The sequence below is a fragment of the Mchenga conophoros genome, linkage group LG12 (assembly GCF_057382185.1).
Source record: "Mchenga conophoros isolate Kocher_MC1m ecotype Shallow Benthic linkage group LG12, M_conophoros_male_GT1.1, whole genome shotgun sequence".
NCBI classification, from domain to species: Eukaryota; Metazoa; Chordata; class Actinopteri; order Cichliformes; family Cichlidae; genus Mchenga; species Mchenga conophoros.
The window spans coordinates 18138959-18160573 of NC_140537.1; the positions used below are offsets into that span (position 1 = coordinate 18138959).

The window sequence follows — 21615 nt, forward strand, 5'->3', positions numbered from 1 at the left end:
TATGCAAATGAGGGCGTGCGGAAACACGGGTGGGGGGTTGAGTGGCTCTGTCTAAACATACCGTGTGATTTCGTTTCTGTTGCGCATTTTTTCCCCACCCCCCACTAAAAAATAATCAAAATCCTTGATTTTAACTAACATATAGTCACAAACCAGCTTTAGCAGTGTGAACTTTATGCTGTCCTGGCTCATTTAAAGAAGAAGGAGGAGGGAGCTGCTGTTAATGCGGGCCTTTATTCAAGGTTTACATGCTTATTTATTCTGGGCTATTTAGCGTGTGCTAACCCAAGTGAAGAGGACACATAAGGTCAGACACCTCTTTTAACGCTACAGACTGTCAAAAGTGGCAGCTATTTCTAACCGGCCTAGCACACGTGACCCTGCAAAGGTGGGATATCATCTGAAGAAATCTCTTGGGTGGGAGGTGAAACGTCTTCATGGCGCTTCATTCGTTTTCTTTCCAACCTCCTGTTTTTTCTTTTTTTTCTGGAGTATGTTTGCTTGTGTGTGTGTGAGTTCGTGTGTGTGTTTACTTCTGTCAAAATTGGGGACCTATATCAGCTGACACACCCGTTCATTGGGGACGCTGTTGCCTCTGGGGACCGAAACTACCCCAATTAGACATAAATTGAAGCCATTCGGCGCGTTTCAAGTGGCATTCCCGTCTAAAACTGCCAAAAACGTCCCTAAATATGACTTAGATTGTGTGCGTATATGTGCGTCATCAATAACCGACGAGGTCGACGTAATCCAATGGCGACGCGCGTGGGATTTGTTATTGCCGCAGTCCGCTTGTTAAGACGTTAGTTTTGAACTGTCTTGAGGCATTAAACGCGCTCATTTGTAGAAAATTATTTTCACGCAGCATCGGTGTCGTGGATGGACTGACCTTCAAATACGCTCAACAACTGTAAGTTATTTTATTTCAGATTTATCAAAGTTTGGACGGCAGGCTAACGTTGACTCTTTTTTTTTTTTTATCAAGCAGTTTTGCTGCGGTGTTCTCCACAACAGGCGACATGTTTCACAACAGCTCCCAGAAGAAATACTGGATTTTTAAAAGTGAAGATGAACTCGAGCATATGAGGTGCAAGGCTAATCAGAAATTCCGCAACAAGGCCCTAGAAAGTGGGAAGGTAAGCTGCGATTAAAAATGTCATTAGGCATATTTGAACCAAAGATGTAGTCCATGAACGTCTGTTTGACAGTTACCTTCACTCCCTCCTCTTTGAAGAAGCCCGGGGTGAGTGAGTCCATGTTCTTGCAGCGTCATGAGGAAGACGTCCTATTTCGGCACTATGAGAGGAGGCTGCTGGAATTCTGCAATGCTTTTAAGCCCACAATGCCAAAGTCTGTGGTGGTATGTATGTATGTATGTATGTATGTATGCATGCGGTTTCTTTGAACAGAGCCATGTGACCTCGAGGACATCTGTGAACCACGTGCCTTTCTCTCGTTTTGCAGGGTACAGCCCTCATGTACTTCAGGAGATTCTACCTGAGCAACTCCGTCATGGAGTACCACCCCAGGATTATCATGTAAGTACTGCTGGTCGGTGAAAGGAAAACGAACAGCACTGAGGTGACACATTAAAGGAAGTGTCTGTTGAGGAAAGTTTCTGATAGGTTTGGCAGTTTCCCTCTAAGAATTTGTTGACATATGTGAGTCCTTATATTGACTTTAATAAATTCAAACACTGAGGTGAAAAAAAGTAGTCGACAGTAGTAAAAAAGACTCGACGGTGCTGAGCAGGCCAATTACAAAAGTTGCATGCTGACTCAATACGATGCGTAGCTTTGCAGAGAGGTGGACATCAGGTTACTGCATAGGTTATGCTGTAGGGTTTCAGAGGGGTTTGTGGCTACGAGGTGACATCCTTACAGTGTAGATTGTACACAGAAGCATACATCTCTTGGTGTGTTTCAGAAATTCCCAGTTTGTTAAACTCGCAGGCAAACTTTGAACTGTTTTATTAAAACGATCAAAGCGATGCGACGGTTGTAGTGTAACTCAGTTTGGTGGTCTCTTATCGTAAATTAATGTGATGTCAGGTGTGTTGAAAGCCTCAATTCAAGAGTCAAAGTTGATCTTCAGTGGAGAGAGATGATGTGGGCAGATGTCAGGATGAGAAACGCGTAAGAGTATGTGGCAGCAAAGCATCTCAGGTGTTTCGTAATCTGTGCTCAGTGTTAACAGGGGTGACCCATGTGATCGTCACCCACAGTCACATTATCAAGTCGTCTAGACTAAGTGCAGACAGATTCTCTAAACACAGCGTTTCTTTTTCTTTGACATCATAATTTTACCTGACCTCATAATAAATTGTTTTTGTTTTTTTGTGGGGGGGGGGGGGGGGGTTTCTCTTCGATCTTAACCAAAGTTGTTCTCAGTGATCTCCTACTTCCTGCTATACACTTTCCTCCTAATGGGAATGTTTCCTTCCAAGATAAAAGTGCAGCATCCATAGGGCATAGGGGGAGGGTCACTGAATGATTTGCTGTGTATAAAAATGATTTATTTAACTACCACTTAAACCACTTAACCTTCATGTCGTGTTGAATAATGAGTTAATTATAGAATGTTTTTTCAGCCTTGTTCTAAGCAACCTGTTACTTGTTTTAGGCTGACGTGTACATACCTGGCCTGCAAAGTAGATGAATTCAATGTGTCCTGCACCCAGTTTGTGGGCAATCTTGTACAGGAGACCCCAGCAGGACAAGAAAGGGTTCTGGAGCAGATCCTGGAGTATGAGCTACTGCTAATCCAGCAGCTCAACTTTCATTTGGTGGTCCACAACCCCTACAGACCCATGGAAGGTCTGCTCATCGACCTCAAGGTGGGTGTGCTCTTATGACTGCTTCACACTATAAACACGAAGACGGAAACTACTACTGCCCTAATCTCGCTTACTTAAGTTTTCATTTGAAAATATCGCTTTTTCCAGACCCGGTACCCTACACTGGAAAGCCCAGAGTCACTGAGGAAGACTGCCGATGACTTTCTGACACAGGCAGCTATGACAGATGCAGGACTACTTTTTTCTCCCTCCCAGATCGCTCTGACAGCTATTCTGAACAGCGCCTCGAGAGCCGGTCTTAACATGGAGAGGTAGTACACAAAGTTCTTAAATCAGTAACCAGGTGACAGTGGTCAGTTTGAATTTCAAACACGGATTTAAAATATTATGTCTAATTATGAATCGAATCTTCCTCATGGTTGAAAAAAATTTTTAAATGTTAGATAATGTTTAGAATTTAAGATTTCATCATAAAGTCCAGAGTGATTATTGGCTGGCTTAGTTAATTTATATGTACAGCAAATACATTACAAAAGCAAAATTTGAATCAGGAACAAAAAAAACCGTAAAATGTAATTTCTCTGAAGAAGTTTGTCCGTCGTATGTTAATCAAGACCGATCCCTTCTATGTATTATTTCTCATGCCCAGTTACCTGACCCAGTGCTTAGGACTGAAAGAGGAGAAGGAGACGCTCTCAAAGATGTACGACTCCATGAGACGTGAGTAAACCGCACCTTCAAGTTGACACCACAAGATGGTGATATTGAGCTGTTTTAGCTTCTCCAGAGGCTTTTTCTTGCGGTTCTGTCCGATTGACTGCACGATACAGAAACTATTATGCTGAATTGCACAAGTAAAGGAAGAACTGAATACATTTTAAATGCCAATCCAACTCATGTGCCTTAGAGCTACAAAACAGGGCCTTGGCAAAGAATGCGCTTTCAAACTTGCTGCTTTGTTTTTTCAGGAATGAAAACCCTCCTGAAGAAATATGAGCCTCCTAAACTAGAGGTGGTGAATATTTCCAAACAGAGGCTGGAGAGGATTCATGCCGAATTTGCCAGTTCAAGCAAGTAAGGAGACGACATTAACTCCCTTGGTTGTTTTTGTTTTGTGATACTTTCCGACAGTTAAACATTGTGATATTAAAATCAGAATATATAAAGCTGATCAGTGTGTACATATGTATGTAGAAAGAAAAATAACACTTAATGTCACTGTAAAACTGTCACGTAGTACTCTGGCACACACAAACAAGCGACTAAGTCCAGGTATATATTGTTTTATTTTAGCCAGGTTGTCGTATCTAAGATGCAAAAGGTTCAAGGTTCAGTAATCAGGTAGAAAAATAAAAAGGATTACACATTATCATCAGCTGTATGAAATACAGAAAGTACATCATCTATACCATGTAGCACAGCTGATATTGGTATAGCTGATGAGGAGTTTTGTTTTTTTTGTTGTTCTGGGCGATGTTAGGAGACATTATGTCACTTATCTGTCGCCAGATGTCTGCTAACACTCGGTGAGGTCCGTGGTATCTTAAGTGCAACTACAGTAAACTGTGGTAAACTTTTGCGCTATGACAGGCACAGATTCAGACTTTTGCAGCTGCTCGAATCACGACGAGGCACACGGGGCCAACCGTTATGACGTTGAAGTTGGTAAATCTGTGCGTGGCATGACTTCTCCGGGTGGATCTATGTACTGAAACGCCACCTGTTGGTGGAGGGAAAAGCGAGAGAGAGAGAGAGACTGCAACGTGTGAAAGATTCTTTTTTTTTTTTTTTTTTTTTTAAACGTCCAAAAAGGCATAAAGGGGAGTTCCGGTGAAAGTCGTTAGAGCAGCATATATGTAGGCCCACACACAATAACAGGATCCGTCAGGATTACACATGCACAGAATGGGTTACAGGTATCTCCTACAAACTCCTATGACTACCTTTCAGCTGTAATCGTACACAAACACAGTTTCTCTATACAAGCCTAAGTATATAACATCAATAAACAAAGCAGCATATTTTAAAAAAACAGCCAAAAAAAGAAGTAACAAGCGACTCCCGTTGCTGCGTCAAAGTTCACACACAGACTGGAAGTCGTCAATGGTTTAAAGGAAGAGCTTATTGTAAAAATCAGGCGACGTGGGTGAGAGGACAGTGAGTAGAAAGGGCGTTAAGGCTCGTGTTGTCTTGGCAAGAGGTGCTATGTTTGAATTCCCTGATGATGGCAGAAAAAAAACGCTACTTCAATGCTTTGGATTTCCTTTCTCCTGTGTCATCACGAGACAGAAGTTGGCCCATCAGGTAGCCTCCCTACCAAACCCCCTATTTGTCTGGTTCTATGTCAGTTACCAACTGTAACTGCTCAGGTTTTTTATTTTTTTTTATTTTATATTTAGGGAGTGGCAGGAATAGCAAGGATTTAAAAAAAAAAAAAAAAAAAGTCTGCAGTAAAGTCTCTCAGATCTTCACAGAAATCTTTGAGGCTTTTTGCCCATCTTTAAACACGGCGTCATCGTTTGAAGCATTTCGAGAAGGGCTTTGGAAGGACAGCATTCAGAAACGCAGCAAGTGGGTTTCCCATGGAGAACAGCCGTATTGCATTTATACCGCCAGGAATCTAGGCCACATGCTTGGAAAGTACAAACTTGCTCCAGTCTTCGGTTCTACACCTCACGGGATGATGAGGCCTCGCTTTGGCTGGCTGTGCGGCCCGACCGCCACACTTTTGATTCTCAGGTGAAAAATCGTATGAAAACTCACATTACCTGGATGGCAGCAGCGAGTGACATGATGGTGCACTCTGTCCTGTAAGATAAAGCGAACACGTTTGTGAAAGGGACTTTGTTTGCTGTGCATCAAAATGTTCCAGACAGATGGCCTCGCCAGTCGTGTGTGGCTTGCAAACATGGCGTGAAGAGAGTCTAAATGAAGTCATAGAAACTAAAATAATGAAGAGAAACACAAAATGCAACTAAGAGTGATTATGGAGGGGCACTACACACTAGAGGTCTCACACTACCGAAATGAGTTGACGACAGAGTTGACAAGTTACAGTTAACAGCAAAGATGTGGGATGGTTATTTCTCGCAAAACAACACTTGCGATTTGCAGAAGTGTTTGCAAAACTAGTTTTACACCTACATGCTAAATTTTCTTTTTTTTCCCCCCATCGCAGCAAACGAAAGAGAGGATATGAAGAAGATGGCCATGTAGCAAAAGAACCACGGTTGGTAGAAGAGGTGAGGCAGGCCAACATTATTCTCAGTTTAACGTTTGTTTGTTGCTGTTGTTGTTTGTTTTTTAAACAATTCTTTCTAAATCTAGACTTTTGTTTTATTTCAGGAATGGACTGATGAAGACCTCATCTAGACTTGTGCAACTGAGCAGAGTTTAAAGTTATTATATATACACATTAATTCCAGTGTTTTACTGTAAAGGGATGTGACATAAATGCAGGTGTTCGTGTCATAATTGCAGTCAGCTGTTTGTTTGCTCTCTCTTCTGCTTTTTTAATAAAGAGTTTTCTACATATTTCTGTCACATGACACCATGTGCACACATTTCTCCTCCTTCAAATCAGGAGACCAAAAGAAAAACCCACTCCGTAATCTACTTTACAAAAACAGTTTAATGAGTGCATGCATGTCTGATACAGTCTGTACTATCCCAATTTTTTTTCTTTTTACTGCTGTAAACACTTTTGTTTTACTTGGTTTCTCTGATTATGTGTCTTGAAGTTTCAAAAAAAAGAAAAAAAGCCTCAACCAGATAATCAAAAAAATAGCTGATACAATTATTGGGAAAAATGCAGCTCTTCTCATGTATATACTCATGATTCCAGCAAGAGAATTTATTAATATAAAATAACCATACTTTTCTTTTTTCGAAAGACTTTGTTCCAATCTAGAAAAGAAAAACAAAAACAAACCACAGACATACAGAGATGCTTGTTTCAGTACTTTGCAGATATTGTCACCACCTTCAAATAAGTCACTAATTACAAAAAAGCATCATCTCTTGTAATCCAGTTTCCAGTAAAGGGGTCTGAGGAAAACTAGCATCTCCTTGTCAGTTTCCTCATATTGAGTAGGAGGGGTGGGGGGGCACTTTGGCAACCTGTGCTATTGAAAACACATACTGGGTACAAAAAGCCCCTCTCAGCATTTGGCCTCAGTGATGAAAGGAATAAATGTACCCAAATCACAGTTAATGGAGGAGGGGAACAAATATTTGCATTGTGCATACAGCTGTCAGTTACTGGTGCAAGTTCTTTGTTTGTTTTTTTATTTATTTTTTAAAGTACGCCGTCGCCTGTTGTACTCAGCTGCTGTTGTTGCATAGCTCTCTTGTGGTGAACGAGACAAGATGGCAGGTGGGTGGGATGGGCGGGACTATCAGAGGAAGATATGATGGAGAATGGTGGATGGGTTGCCATGGTGATGAGGGTAGAGCATGCCATGTCTCCACCGGGCTGCACTCGGAGACTTGACGCAAGGATGGGGAGGATGGGAGGAGAGGAAGAGTGCAGTACTACCTGTTGCTGTTGGACATGGCATACTGAGCCTGCTTCTGCTGGAGGAGCTCTGTGATGGCCAGCATCTTTTTCAATACATGCTGCGGAGATCAAACGGGGAGATAAATGAGCCTCGTGAAATGCGACAACATTAATTGATGTCTCTGTGCGAGAATGTGGCAGCGGTCTCTAACCTGTCCTGAGCCCCTCTCGTTGCTCAGCGTCCGGAGCTCGTCTGAGTGTGTGGCACAGATCTCGTGCAGCGCGGCCAGGTCCCGGGACAGGTCCGTCCTAAAGTGCTCCGTGGCTTCAGGGAGGTCAGGCACATTCTAGAAACACAGTTAAGAGTTTCTTAAAGTTTTTCAAAGCTTATGAAAAGGTATCCTTTTATAATTTCCCTAAGGTCAATGTAGTATTTAAGCTACTTTCTTAATTTGACCAATAGTAAAAAAGCAGCGATGACATACCGCCCACTCAATTTAGCGCTTTTGTCAATGTAAAGAGATGTAACTACACACTGAATTGCTAAGATATCTTAATAGTACTTTACTTTTACTTTATAAAACTACAAAGCATTTAAATGCACTAATCTTTTGAGCTTTCGGCAACAAATGTGACTCACCCCCAACTCGTCCAGAAACATGATCATCCTGTGTTTGTTGTTTTTGATGAAAGGGTTTACACCCTCCATGTAGGGTTCCTGTTCGTGAGCAGAGACAACTGTCAAATCCAGACAAATCTCGACACGTGCCTTCCTATAAAAGCTGAATGAAAGAATTCATACCTTAGCACCAAATTCAACCAGGTTAGCCAGATTCTGGACAGACTTCGCCACCAGTGTGAGGGTCCTGCCTGCTGTTGAAGATGGAGGATCTGCAAAAGGGAACAGTAGTGTCAAATGCACAGTGGCAAGTCACAGAGTGAGCAAAGATGATATGGCGTGTGCGCTTTTCAGCAGATGCTCACCAGAAATGATGTTGAACATTCTGGGATTGAGGATGGCGGGGCAGATCAGTCTTAGAAAGACAAAGCCACTAGAAAAGGAATCGATAAGCATAATAAGATATTGAAACATAATAAACAAACATTCATACTCTCAAAGAAAATCGGTGTTTTTTGGCAGTTTGTCTACCTTACAACTCTCGTTCGCATGGTGGTGTTGGTGGGCCACTTCTGTTGCACAGACTTCTGCAGACAGCCGTAGATGTACCTCAAAGTACTGAAAAAGTAATTATAGAGACACCTGAATTGATTTTTTGGGTTCCTTGGACTTGTGGTTTGATTTTCTGCTGTGTGAGGGTAAATGAGCTTACGGTGGAAGGATCTCAGCAGCCATGAAGATCTTCTCCACCAGCTCAGACAGTATGTTGAGGAGATGCCCCAGATTCATATTCACATCTTCATTCTTTTCCAGTTTTGAAGGGTTCAACTTAAAAACAATTTAAAAAAAAAAGGTAGATTTAGGCCGAGATTTGGCGGGGAAATAGACAAATAAATTCAACAAGATAAATATTTCACCTTATCAACACTTAATGCAACATTTTTAGCAGGCGTTTACCTCGCAGGACTGTTTGCTCTCCATGATTTTGAGGATTGTGTCTTTGAGCGCGTGGTGGACGAAGGGTGTTGCTGTGGCCTTCATGTACTGCTCCATCAGTGTGCTGGCCAGTGTAGTCGCTCTGAACAATGTTGTGGCCTCATCTGGTAGCAATGCATAAGCAGAGAAGGGTTTTTAAAATGCGTGGACACGACAACTTCCCAGTTACTAAGCAACATGATTGTCACTTATAGCTTTCAATGAAATGATTCTTTCATAATTCTTTAAAACCAATCTATTTAGATGCCTAAGCCTTCCTATCTTTGGATTACAATAGCAGTGACTCCTACCCTCCATGCTAATCTCTCTGTCATTGAGTGTCCTGAGTAGCGGGGCTTCAGTCTTCTCGTGCCTGAAGATCCGCAGGAGGAGACTTGCCAGTAAGGAGCGGTCCTGACCACACACATGTGCCAAAGCATAGACGACATAAAACTCCTTCTGCAAGATTATCTGCAAAGGATGCACAACAAGGACATAAAGTCAACAACCGAGTAGACCGTTAATAGACGTTGCAATCAAAGCCACTTTTCAGTGGTTCAGACCTCCTTGAATTCGTTGTACTCCTCTTCGGGCATGATCTTCTCCACGGAGTAGCGGGCACGTACACGTAAGGAGCCCGGCTCAATGCCCTTCAGAGGAACGTAGGAGCTGAGAGGGAACCACTCGTCAATCATCTGGCCTTTTTGCAGCCGGTTTAGCTGGCAGCGCATGAACACTGAGAAGGGAAGACATTGAGGCATCGATGAACACGGAGAGAAAAGGGTAGATAACGGAAATAAAGTAAATGCAGATTTGAATCTGTTTTAAAACTTGAAGCTGTTACTTACAGATGTCGTTTTCTTTACTCTTTTTCGTTTTGTTACTCAAGCTGATTTCAAATCTGTTAATTTCACTGGACAAGTCACTGAAACAACAGAGATAAACACATCATTCTCTAAACCAGGAACCACACACACTGCTCATTTCAAATGTACAGTACCGGTATTCAAGTGCATCGTTTTCAAAATTATCTGTTAACATATGTACATATAAATGGGAATATGCTTTAATCTGTTTGTGTATCTTGTTATGTTGCCACATTAATGTTTTGCTATGTAGCAAACACTTCAACTTCACTAGCATCACATGCACAGCATTTCAGCTCCAATTGTAAAACAATGACTACATTTACATGGAATATAATACTAAAAAAATGAGAAAGAAATTGTAGTCTGTGAACAAATCGTTCACTTGGTTTCAGGCTGTGTTCCTCCTTTGCGTGCTCTTGTATTTATATAAATGCCAGGTCATTTATATTACTGCAGACTGAGAGCTCAGAAGAATCAAAAGAGCAATAATAGCAGCTACAGTGCCATACAGATGAGAGATATATGTCTTCAAGTATCTATTCAGATAAACATCACAGATGTTAGATGTGTATTTTTTGCATGTTACACTTTTCTAGTTCATTGCATGTGCAGCCAGTGAGAAACAAGAAAAAGCATTTTATTAAAGCTGAGTTGTAATTTCAGCTACATTTACATGTCAAATAATTCAAACAAAAAAGTGTGTGTGTGTGTTTTTCAGAGTGTAAGGCCTCTGCCTGCATTAACAAACCAGATGAAAAACATTGCATGTATGTACACCGCTGACTCAAGGGTTCAGCTCCTCTCTGCCACTCACTGAACAGAGCAGACACAAAAAGATGTGCATCTTTGGCAGGAGAGCAAGAACCCTGCTCAAACAGCAGCACTGGCCACAGTGCAAGACTCTTTGTCGCTATAGTGACATGAAAAGTGGCTAAATCAGGCTGGAAGCTGCTTAAGCAACAATGAGATGAACTGAAGCATGACATGTACTCTGCGAGTGAGAGGGATGTCAGTCGCATGAGCTAATATCCAAATTACAAAAGTGTAAAAAGAACAACAACAAAAAAACGATGTTCAATGCCATCGGTGCAGCTTGTTTATTCAGTGACAATGTTAATGTGTACGGCCATAAAGATATGGGTTTCCTTAGGCAGAATATGTGAATCACCGTACTTTCCTGTTAACTATGCCTCTCCTACATGGTCCTGGGGCAGATTCACTTTGCAGACTTTCGACACCTCAGTCTTATCTGTGCTCTCTCAAACAGTGGTAAACATTGGCACTACACTGGCTATATAGCATGATGCTAGTATGCTATGAAGTGATTTTAAGCAATAAAAATAGCTGGAAACATTAGAAGGATAAAACATGAAGGGAGAAACATAACAGCAAAAGCCAAAGGAGAGAAATAAACAAGTACAACAAACTTACTCAAAGATGAATTCCTCAGTGAAGACGGGGTTCTGCCCCTCCCGCGGGTGCGTCTTAGCAACCTGGACACTGTTCAGGTAGATGTTACAGTAGGGGTTGGTGAAATACTTCGCTGGCAACTTGTGCGCCTCCTCCACGTACAGCACCAGGCTGCTCACCTGAAAGACGGCAATAAAGATTAAAACATATGCACTGATGGGTTGCAATAATTAGATGTCCTGATATGCCATGACATTTGAGGAGAACCTCGTCAAACTACTGAATTAATCTTTAATCAGAAAAATTAGAACAACTGCCTCATCACAGAAGAATTAATATACAAGCCATTTTAATAATCAGTGTTTAATCTTTCACAATATTATTACGTTTTGATACATTTTAAACTTTAAAATGTTGATGTCACAATTGCAGCCCTCTCTTGCACATACACCTGAATGAGAGCTGCCTCTTTATTCACTGGATTTAATCTTCTGCTGTGTTGCTTTGCCATCATGACCACACACTGGGTGCTGCTATACAAACCTGTCTAAGCCTCTTGTTGGAGGTGGGCTGAGTGGTTTTCCTTAGGTTATTACAGAAGGTTTGAAGGCATTTCATCCAATCCTGCAGAAAAAAGGAAAGAAGAAAATGGCCAAAACATTAAAAAAAAATACTGTATTTACACTGTGTGTACTCATTTATTCCACAAAAAGGAATAAAATGAAAGTCTTATTGTGAAATTTCTAACTGGTGGCCACTTGCATCTGGAAACTGAAAATGTTTTGTGGCCCCAAACTTATCTAAGACAAAATATACTATAATGAATATATTACAATATAAAACAAGAGAAAACTGCTGTCCTAAAGTAAACCTGTTCCACCGGTGCTACAGTGTAAATGTGTAATTCTACAGTGAAACAACACTGCCACCATCAGGTCAAACTGAAGCTACAGCAATAAGTCTTTTAAATCAAAGAACTGAGGCGTGATTAAAGTGGTGTTTCACCTCTAATTCAAGGGGTTTGATAAATGATGCAGTATGTTCGTAAGCTCTTTCCTTCCTTCCTACTTTTCTCTTCCCAGCATTCTAACTTCCACTTTAGACAATGATACATGAAAGATAAAATAAATAATGGAATAAATTTGCACTCTGATCTAGCAGAAGACAAATGGAAAGAATACCAGTCGGTTGAGTTCTACGAAAGTAGATAACGATGTTGAAATCCTTGTTCTTTTAGAGAAGCACCCTTCAGCTCTCAGAAAAATAAATGTATGTGTATAAAAATATTTCTAAGAATGTGTATGCGTTTCTGCCTTGTTTGACCATTTTCTGTGACAGTAAAGTGCTGACTCTCTGTTTACCTGTGCCTGCTCTGTAGCCTCTCCTGCAAAGTAGAATATGTACTGTTCCTCGCTAAAGTGCTGGACAACAATCTGGAAACAGTTTGGCCTGAAAAAGTAAAGCAGAAGACAAAATGCTTTAAAGATTAAAAATAATTTCCATCTATACAATGTCTACACAACTGCTATCATTAAGCATTCAGATTTTAAAGTGTAAAAAATGAAACCACTGATTAGATTTCAAAGCCCGACCTGCCAAACAGACTGTCGTGCACGCCGTAGACGGAGCACACGCTTAAGTCGATCAGCCCTTTGGGTTTCGTGGCTCTTTTCTCGTTTTCAAAATAGATGAGCTGTGCGTCATTACCCTCCAGGATAAAGTAAAGGTTCTTCCACCGTTTGCCTTTGCCTGTGGGAGAAATCAAAGTTTAGACTCTCAATGAGATAATAGTTACTCACGATATTACAAGAAGATAAAAGCCCAGACAAAACGAGCCAACGTTACACAAACCTTTATTGATCAGGAGGTAGCCTTTTTTGACAATGTTTTTGTAAAAAGCATCTTTTGTTTTCCGTCTGATAGTGTTATAAATTTCTCTCCCATCCACTACGTCAGTCAGAACCTGTTCCTGGTGCTACAGTAAATACAAAAACAAACACCGTGTAAGGACAGAGGTAAAATGACATCATTCAAACGACCAGCTTACATCGCTTTTCTCCGTCTGTTATGTCTATTGATTAAGAGAAGTGTGGATGATTTTTATTAAAAATTGACATTTACTGTTCACTGAGAGTCCAATCATATTAAAATGTAGTACTTTAACATATTTAAGGTTAAGTCCTCCACCTTGCATTCATTTAAGCTCTAAAACTTCACCTCAAATATCAACAAAATGACATCTCAGAAAAAAATTTGTACACTGCCTTTCCAAGGTGGCACAAATGCTAAGCCCTAATATCTTCAGAGACTCACACACACAAAAAAAACAAAACAAAACACACTGTCGAATGTCATTTTGCTAAGTCAAAAATACAGTGAGGTTCACTATATGACGTTAGCATATAACTGCTTACCTGAACTGAAACAGCTTCTTTTAAGTTGTAACCCTCAACAATCTGTTCTTTCTTGTAATGGTCGATGATGTCATCAACACTGCCAGAGAGAAAAGACACTCAGCTCATCAGCAACTACATCGGCATCCTCAATATGTGCTGATGTTGCATTGCAGAAATGCTACAGTTATACTTCAACTTTCTTTATATAACTGTGTTGCATCGCCACACTGAAGGCAGCCACACTGGCAGACATACCTGTTATAGTACCTCCCCCCCATCACGTATTGATTGTTAGGTGTGGGGGAGATTTTAAACCTTTGGATGTTTTCATTGGTGCGAAAAAAGAGGGAATAGTCGCCAGGTGTGTTGTCTGAAGGCCGGACTAGAAAACCGCACACTTGACCAACTATGAAATTAAAAGGAGCAAAAGAAGTGAAGGAAAAAGAGACGTTTAGATAATGTTCACAACATATTTGGGACAAAAAGAAACTGTAAAGTCTGCAGTGCTGAGTGAAAGTGTACCTGTCATCAGAAGGTTGTAGGCCTCTTGCTTGGTGATCTTTCCGTGATACCAGCTGTAGGAGAGCAACAGAAGGAAAACAGACTGAATTAACGCAATTAACCGAATGCTCAGTAGTGATCACATGTCTAAAAGACAAAGCAAACTAGGCTCCGCGTATGGATGCATTTTCTGCAATAATAAACTACAGTAATACAATTATGTGTGATAAATTATTGTAACAGAGAGGACAGGTTTTTATGGAAGAGAACAGATGTCAGACACTAAGTAAGTCAGTTCAGTGCCATGGAGCTTACACTTTTCCCTCATGTGGATCCTCCTCACGGCCCTGAAAATGATCACAAACAGAAATGTCTGTAGTTTTTACAATGTCATGCAATTATTTTGTGTATTCATATATCCCATCCCAACTGTGGGTGCTATGCTTTTGCCTACTTTAGTGTCCTATATTGCAGTCACCTCACAGTGCTAGTGCAGTGCTTGTTTTTAATGCACACTACTGTGCAGATGCCACTATTAATTTTGTTTGTTCTTTTTCCCACCGAATTGACTTTTATTGTTTGATAAAGATCTTTTGAAAAATAAGGTGATATGAGCTTCTCAATGTCAGGCCGTACTTACCACCTCCTCCACCAAATCCTCCACAATGAGTCCCTGCTCCTCTGTACGAACATTGCTCACCCACATCCAGCCATCTTCCAGTTCATTGTGAACAATAAACATGTCCCCTTTAAGGAAGCTGCAAATAGATCAAGTAAAAATAAGGTAACTAAGAAAGACTTTATCCAACACTATCTGCATCGCATTGTCGCTCTGTAAGGGGACTATCATCTCAACTGTGATTTAATGTGAACTTGGGATCAGTAAAGTGAACACATATACAGACAATAATAATTTAGTGTGGAAATAAAGCGTTACTAAAATCTGAAGTAGCGCTGTGCCATATCATTTCATTCGTGATAATACCAGCATAATTTTTTTTACACAATATAAAAATGTCATATCTCAATATTGCTATAGCAACGTCATGTATTCACTGTACACCCAACGAGACAAGCCCGGGCATGTCTGAAGCAAGAGCCTTGTATCAGGCTCCAATGACGATTTAGACTCCACCGAGCATCATCGGAGCATTCGCTAGTTCCGCTTCATATGAGAGAAAGAATAGTGGAAGGTGGAAAAGCTAAGATTTTGATACAACATACCAGGTGGAAAATTACTTTCAGTTTTATTATGTGACAATATTGCACAGGCTCCTGAAGAGTTAAAGTTAACCTCCTAGGAACTGGCATCCACATATGTGGACATCACATTTTGGGTTGTCTAGACCAAAACACTAAATTTTGTTCTGCAAGGGCCTGATATCCACTTATAAGAACACTGCCATTGTTCCATCGAAATTTAAAACAAACGTCCTCTTATGTGGACCTCTTTTTCCTCAGAAACAAAAAAAAAAAAAAAAAAAAAAATCAGGTAATTCTTTGTTTTTACATTCATCAGGTCCCAGTCAGCCCAAATAGCAAAGAGAAATAAAAAAAGCATGCCATGAAAGAGTTCAGGTCTTACCAGGTTAAGGTACTTTAGGTAATGTTAAACTAAAATGTTTAGTAGGCTACTTTTGTGCTTAAATCTGACTTTTGCTGTGTCACTACTGTTAGACTAGAATGCTGCGGCTGGTGGCGCCTCATGTCACACTTAAAATTAGGAAGTGTGTGATCAGCAACAGTAACTTGTTGCAAAAAAATGCCCTCCATATACCTACTTTTTAAACTGCTGCCCGCATGCATCAATAATATTTTGTTAACTATTTTATAAATTCGACACTGGAATTATTCTTGAATTGTCATGATAAAATTTTGAACCATGTCGCCTACCCCTAAGCTGAAGTAAATGTTGCATGTGTGCTCAGTTAAGCCTGTGGCTCACTGGCAGGCTCAGCGTTGAGGTTGACTTCAGACAGTTGTTTATCAGATTTAGGAAATTGGGAATAGCTGGGATCATCAGTAAGTGTGCCTACTGCAGCTTAATGACAGGGACAAGACCATTTTTCAGTCACAAGTCAGATAATGTGCTTTCCAGCCTGCTGTGTCATGCCACAAAAATGAAAGGAAGACTAGGCTGTTCTTTGTGCTAAGAATAGGTATTTTTTAGGTCTAGGATGTCACTGTGGCTCGTGTGCAACTAAAAGATTATGGTTCACATTCAAAAAAATACTTTTAGGAAAGTGATGGTTGGGACACGAGGATTTTGCCCTACAAGACAAGAAAAGCAGATTTTGTGCACACATGACACTTACCTGATCTCATCAGTATCTGGCACTTTGGTGTATGGAAGTATGGCCCTGACTCGCCTCCTGTCTTCTACAGGCTGTGGAAACAGGAATAAAAAAAAGAATAAAAGCCTCATTCTTAGCCCTGACCTTTCAGAATTATATTCATGTAAAATCCTCCAATTATTTTTGAAAATCAAGTATTCTACTACAGCTCCCTGGGGTAAATCCCACTACCTTAAAAAGCATAATTAACATTAGCCCAGGCTTTGCCTTAAACAGTTCTGAAATCTGCCAGAAGGCAAAAGAAAAAAAGGAAAAGGAAGACCGTAAAATACTTCCTCTTGCAATGAACAAGTGGCGTAAAAAAAAAAAAAGGAAGAAAGAAATAATAAAGAAGTGAAGGCTGACTTCGAGTTATCTCAAAAGGTGCATATTTCCACTCATCTTTCAACCCTCACACGTTTTATCAGATCAGAACTCTTAAGGGACATTTCAGGAGATTAGGTTTCATTATGCACACTTTACTCTTGTCCCATTTTGCACACTGTTAAGTATATATAAAAAGGGTCTGAAGTTTTGATAGAGCCCTGGGGAAAGTTCGTTTCTACTTATTTCCAAAACAGCATAGGAGACCGTTAATTCAACAAGCTGCCAGTCACACATTTTATTCGCTACATTAAACACAGCTATCCAACCATCACAATTTCAGTTTTTAAAAGGAAATCATTAATGATATGCCATCTGAAAGTCATAGTTCATTTATATCAGCACAAAAAAAAAACAAAAAAAAAAAAAACACACGAGAAACTTCTCACGTTATGTTAAGTTTTTTAAAACTGACGAGGAGTTCATTTTTAATATAGCACAACCTTGGCCTACTTTGAGTTGAGAAACATTGGGGACGGTGTGACAAAACAAATCGGGGGTCAAATAAAATTACAGAGGAACACTACAAGACTTTACATTTATCTTAAACGCAGTACTTTGAATTACACTGTATACCTTCAGCCATGGAGTCACTCACCTCTGGAGGGGCCACTGGTGATAGCAGTTTCTCTCCTTTTAGAAGGCAAGACACATAGCTGTAGTAACCAATCAGGTCTGATAAGGACGAGAACCGCCGCCCACCAATGTAATAGTCCCCACACATGGCGATTATCCTGTTAATAGAAAACATAACAATAAAGAAGGTGCCGCGGTTAGCTTTAAGTACAGGTAAACCCCTGGGCAGTAAAGACAATCAAAAAGAGTTCAACTCTCATTTATTTGACAGTTGAATTATCTGTATCGATTACTTCCATCATTGTTCCTATGATACACCATCCAGCTCTGGTGTAAACACAGCTGACGATAAACTGCTTCATCACATTCATATGTGCAAAGGTAAGCTCATACCGACACAATGAAACATCAGTGCTGACAGTCTGTGCGTTTGAAGACAATCCATTAAGTCTGTTTCGACAGCAGTCCCAAACCCATTTACTAGATATGAATGGGAAATTGTGACACAGGTTAAAAACCTGAAAATCACTGCAGTGTACGGGTACGTTTACTGCTATCTGCTGACATTATTAGCAGGTCAAACTTTTCTTCGGTTCCTGAACTCAAATACTGTGGCATCGCTGAGAGTTAAAAACAGCCCAAATTGTTTCATCTCAATTAAATTGATCTGTGTGGGTGCCCTTCCAGGTGTTACACTAAAGTTTAGCATCCAGGCACCAATGGAAAAAACAAAACAAAACAAGAATTACAAAGTTTAACAGAGTTAGAAGTTAGCGGGAAGTCAACTAGCTTTAGAAGTCAACTAGCTAAAATGTGCAGCTCTGCTCTCACTTCAGACATAAATTAAAACAGAAACCAAACAGTGGCAGTGTTTGTAGGATTATTGGAATTTGGTTAACTGGCATATAATGGTGTGCTACTTGATGGCTAGCTACAGATTTATGGTTAGGGTAACAATAAACACCCTGATATCAACTTTCCCTTCTAAAAAAGTTCATGTGAGGGTGGAAGACATGACAAATGCAATCAAAAGGCAGGAAACGATGCTGAAAATTGACCAAACAACCAGAGAATACTGGAGATGATCCATTCACAGCTCAAGGTTAGTCACGCATATTCTCCTGCATGGTTTGGATTACTCACCATGAAAAATTCTCGATCCTAAGCTTCATGTCCTTTTGAAATCTTAGTTAGCTTCAGAGAGATTCTTATCTGAAGCATTCAAATATGTGGTGTCTGACAAACCGTAAGTCCATAGGCTGTATGTAAGGTTTTAAAGCTGAGCTTAAAGGCATGATGCACATGATTAGTGCTAATAAAAAGGCAGAGAGGCCTACGATGATCACAGATTATTTTGAGGGGATTGTTTATATTAAATAAAAAAATATATAAAGAATTTAGTTAAGATTACAAGTTAAGACAACAGCCTTAATGAACACAGCAGGAGCTTGGACCTGGAAGCAGGGTTGGCCCGTCATCACTTAACAAGCGGATTCTGAACTGCAACCAGTTACGGAACCACAAATCTCTAACAAACACTAACTCACTAAAATAACACGAATAAATCATATACAGAGCAGCTCCTTTCTCCCGTAACTGATGACATCATGGCAATATGTCCACAGGAGATCATGTCGTTTTCACTTAATTAGATGATGTTTGCCCTGAATCTTGGTGAGCTGCAGAGTTAATATTAACATAGCATAACCACTGAAGGAAAGGACAGACTGTAATGTCTTATCTTCTTCTCGTCTTTTTTATTGACTGTAAGGTTGTAAAATGCTCCAGGGTACTGTTGTTAAACAAGTGTGGTGTCATTTTTCTTCTGCATCAAGTCCGCCCACACACATTGCATAAAAAAAAAACAAAAAAAAAAAAACACCTTGTCCACCTTACACGCAAACACACACAGCGTCATCTGTCGCAGCAAACATTTAAATGTACAAGCTGCCATGACAAAACACTGTTTTTAAGCTCTGTATAGTCTTTGAATCTGTGGGACAAAAAGGCTGACCTACCCCAGAATCTACTTTCTTAAACATTAACAGTGTTGAAATAAGGGCTAATCTCTGAACTTGCCCTTCTGTTGTAGTCTCTAGCTTTCTGCCCTTTTGGTTAACAGGTAATAAATAACTTCAGTACTTCAGAGATTTTATCTTACCCGAGGGCGACTTCCTACAACTTGGATCCTGCTTGTTGTGAGATGCCATAGAAAAAAAAAATGAAACACTTCATGTTGCACCATGCTACTCTAACTATTCCAACCACACATTTCTCTCTGGTCTCAGATGTTAGCAACACCATGCTAGACAGCCATTCAAAGTCTACATGGCTATTAGGGTAAACACAAATAAGACATCAATAACAGTCCTATTTTATTTAAACCTCAGGCCTGAACCACTCTGATTTATCTGTAAATTATAGAAACACCTGTAGGCTAAGTAGGTTCAAATTAACTTCTCTTTCCAGAGTTCTGTGAGCAGTCAGAGAGTTATATTCTGTTTGAATGGTGTAGAAAAATCATACCTGAAGTGGTTGACCACATTGGTCATACTGAGGAAAGACAGGACAAAGGAACCGGGCCGGCGGTCGCTCTCCCTGATGAGGTAGCTGCCAGGATTTCGGGCCTGGCGCAGGCGCTCCTCTGCAATGGTTCGGTCTAGCTTGCCATGGTACCACCTGAGAGAAAACAAACAGTAAGGAAATTGCCACAAGGAGAAACATGCAGCATAAAGTGTTTATACGCAGAATTTCTCAAGTTATAACCATGAAACAATATGTTGACAAGTCAAGCTATATTTAACTACAACTCAAAAAAAAAGCCATATAAAAACAATAAACCCATTACACACGCAGCACACAACCTAAATGCTTGATTATACCTAGTTTTGGACACAGACGGCCACAAACTCAACGGCCGAGTATTTATTCCTGCTATACTTCTTTGAAGTCCATTTGGCTTCATGCATAGTGACATACTGTGGTGATATTTCTCTGCAGATAAGTTTTCACAGTCACAAAAACCAGTCCGCATTGACCATCCTGCGAACTTATCTGATGATGAAATTTATGTTATTCCAACCTGAGCAGAACCTAACAGACTCACAGATGAAAAAAGTTTAATCAAGGCTTTACAATCTCTACTGAATCTAGAGATTAAACTAAAACTTTAGCACTGTATGTCCATTAGTTCAAAAGACAAGGTTTAGGTTCATAAAAGCAAATGTTTGGCTTTTTCAGTTTTTAGTAACTCTATTTAAGTCTTGCTTTCTGAATTAAACAGAAGACCTAAGAACGACATTGGTTAAAATTTCAGCAGGTGGGGCTGAATTTGAAAGGGCCCTGCCAGCTGGGGTAAAAAATTAACATGTTTTTCCAAATTTAGGCCAGTGTTGCATCTCAGAACAGAGGGCAGTGACTGGAAAACATGCAGAGGTGAGATGATGAATGAGGTGCTGCAGTAGCTCTTTTCACAGGAGGCCTTAATGGCTCCCATCTGGTTTAGGGAAGTACAGGTCTCCATTTGTAAAGAAAAATGCCATCAACTCTGCTATCATGCAGGAAGCTGGAGAAAGGTTGCTGAAGAGGAGATGGAGTGTGTCCATGAGGGAGGTTTGGGGGGGATTTTTGGTGATAACGAGAATTGAAGATGGCAATCGAGAGCAGCTGGAGAGAGAAGGGCCAAGAAGCCCTTAAGCGGTTGAGGAAATATGGGAAAATAACATTGAGAGGCAAAGACAGATGACTGTGAAAACAATAACATCCAGACAAAAAGAACTTTCCACCACATCCTACTGGCTAGTTAAGCTCCACTTATTATGGAATGAGGTTATTTAAGTTGTTTACGACTCCTCCAACACACACACACACACACACACACACACACTTTTAATCGGGTGTGGCAAACAAAGACACGGTGAGCCAGAACCAGCCCACCAAAGGGTGGCCAACTAGATGAAGTGGCAAAGTATGACATCTCAGAGAACAATTTAATGATTCTGATGTTTCATTAACATGAACTGCCATTTCTGCCTCTTTGATGCCAGCACTTGTAAACATGAGTGAACATGGAAAGCAAGAAGTATTTTCTTGTCTTAACAAGTTGCTCCAATTGTCATTTTTTTGTTTTTTTTCCTTTGTTCAAAATACTCCATGTGAAGCCATTGTGCCTTTAACGACCCCCTGCAATCTAAAAATAGCAACCCATAAATTGTTGAAATTGCACTTATTGAGACATTTCAAGCAGCTGTACTTTTT

At 40.3% G+C, this 21615-nt stretch overlaps 2 protein-coding genes across 6 annotated transcripts in view; one reads left to right on the forward strand and one right to left on the reverse strand.

Moving 5' to 3' along the window:
* The first annotated feature begins 214 nt into the window (after positions 1 to 214).
* Positions 215 to 6868, forward strand: ccnh (cyclin H). 4 transcript variants are annotated; one of them, XM_085294144.1, is made up of 10 exons: positions 215 to 914; positions 989 to 1136; positions 1238 to 1360; positions 1465 to 1538; positions 2623 to 2836; positions 2945 to 3108; positions 3447 to 3517; positions 3766 to 3871; positions 5976 to 6039; positions 6143 to 6868. In XM_085294144.1, the coding sequence occupies exons 2-10, from the start codon at positions 1020 to 1022 to the stop codon at positions 6167 to 6169; spliced, it is 960 nt and encodes a 319-aa protein (XP_085150270.1). In that variant the 5' UTR covers positions 215 to 914; positions 989 to 1019; the 3' UTR covers positions 6170 to 6868. The 4 variants fall into 4 exon arrangements, with proteins under 4 accessions (XP_085150270.1, XP_085150269.1, XP_085150268.1 ...); XM_085294143.1 differs by having other exon boundaries at positions 222 to 910; positions 986 to 1136; positions 1235 to 1360; positions 6143 to 6813; XM_085294142.1 differs by having other exon boundaries at positions 223 to 910; positions 1235 to 1360; positions 6143 to 6812.
* Positions 4065 to 21615, reverse strand: part of rasa1a (RAS p21 protein activator (GTPase activating protein) 1a) — a 31021-nt gene continuing 13470 nt past the window's right edge. For both annotated transcript variants that reach the window (XM_085294139.1, XM_085294140.1), the window contains exons 2-26: positions 19885 to 20037; positions 17381 to 17516; positions 16381 to 16451; positions 14706 to 14823; positions 14381 to 14412; positions 14087 to 14139; positions 13820 to 13970; positions 13583 to 13661; positions 13020 to 13143; positions 12761 to 12917; positions 12530 to 12617; positions 11712 to 11792; positions 11190 to 11347; positions 9738 to 9814; positions 9453 to 9625; positions 9201 to 9360; positions 8872 to 9014; positions 8627 to 8742; positions 8446 to 8532; positions 8280 to 8347; positions 8098 to 8186; positions 7936 to 8013; positions 7508 to 7642; positions 7335 to 7414; positions 4065 to 5605 (exon numbers count right to left, since the gene is read on the reverse strand). In XM_085294139.1, coding sequence (XP_085150265.1) covers positions 5557 to 5605; positions 7335 to 7414; positions 7508 to 7642; positions 7936 to 8013; positions 8098 to 8186; positions 8280 to 8347; positions 8446 to 8532; positions 8627 to 8742; positions 8872 to 9014; positions 9201 to 9360; positions 9453 to 9625; positions 9738 to 9814; positions 11190 to 11347; positions 11712 to 11792; positions 12530 to 12617; positions 12761 to 12917; positions 13020 to 13143; positions 13583 to 13661; positions 13820 to 13970; positions 14087 to 14139; positions 14381 to 14412; positions 14706 to 14823; positions 16381 to 16451; positions 17381 to 17516; positions 19885 to 20037 — 2656 coding nt within the window. In that variant the 3' untranslated portion in view covers positions 4065 to 5556. The remainder of the gene's footprint in view (positions 5606 to 7334; positions 7415 to 7507; positions 7643 to 7935; positions 8014 to 8097; positions 8187 to 8279; positions 8348 to 8445; positions 8533 to 8626; positions 8743 to 8871; positions 9015 to 9200; positions 9361 to 9452; positions 9626 to 9737; positions 9815 to 11189; positions 11348 to 11711; positions 11793 to 12529; positions 12618 to 12760; positions 12918 to 13019; positions 13144 to 13582; positions 13662 to 13819; positions 13971 to 14086; positions 14140 to 14380; positions 14413 to 14705; positions 14824 to 16380; positions 16452 to 17380; positions 17517 to 19884; positions 20038 to 21615) is intronic.

Excerpts from the sequence above, each read along its gene's own strand:
- ccnh (XM_085294143.1), top strand. The coding sequence starts at position 1,020 with ATGTTTCACAACAGCTCCCAGAAGAAATACTGGATTTTTAAAAGTGAA. Across the intron at positions 1,137-1,234 it reads AGGCCCTAGAAAGTGGGAAG|AAGCCCGGGGTGAGTGAGTC; the intron begins GTAAGCTGCGAT and ends TCCTCTTTGAAG. Across the intron at positions 1,539-2,622 it reads TACCACCCCAGGATTATCAT|GCTGACGTGTACATACCTGG; the intron begins GTAAGTACTGCT and ends TACTTGTTTTAG.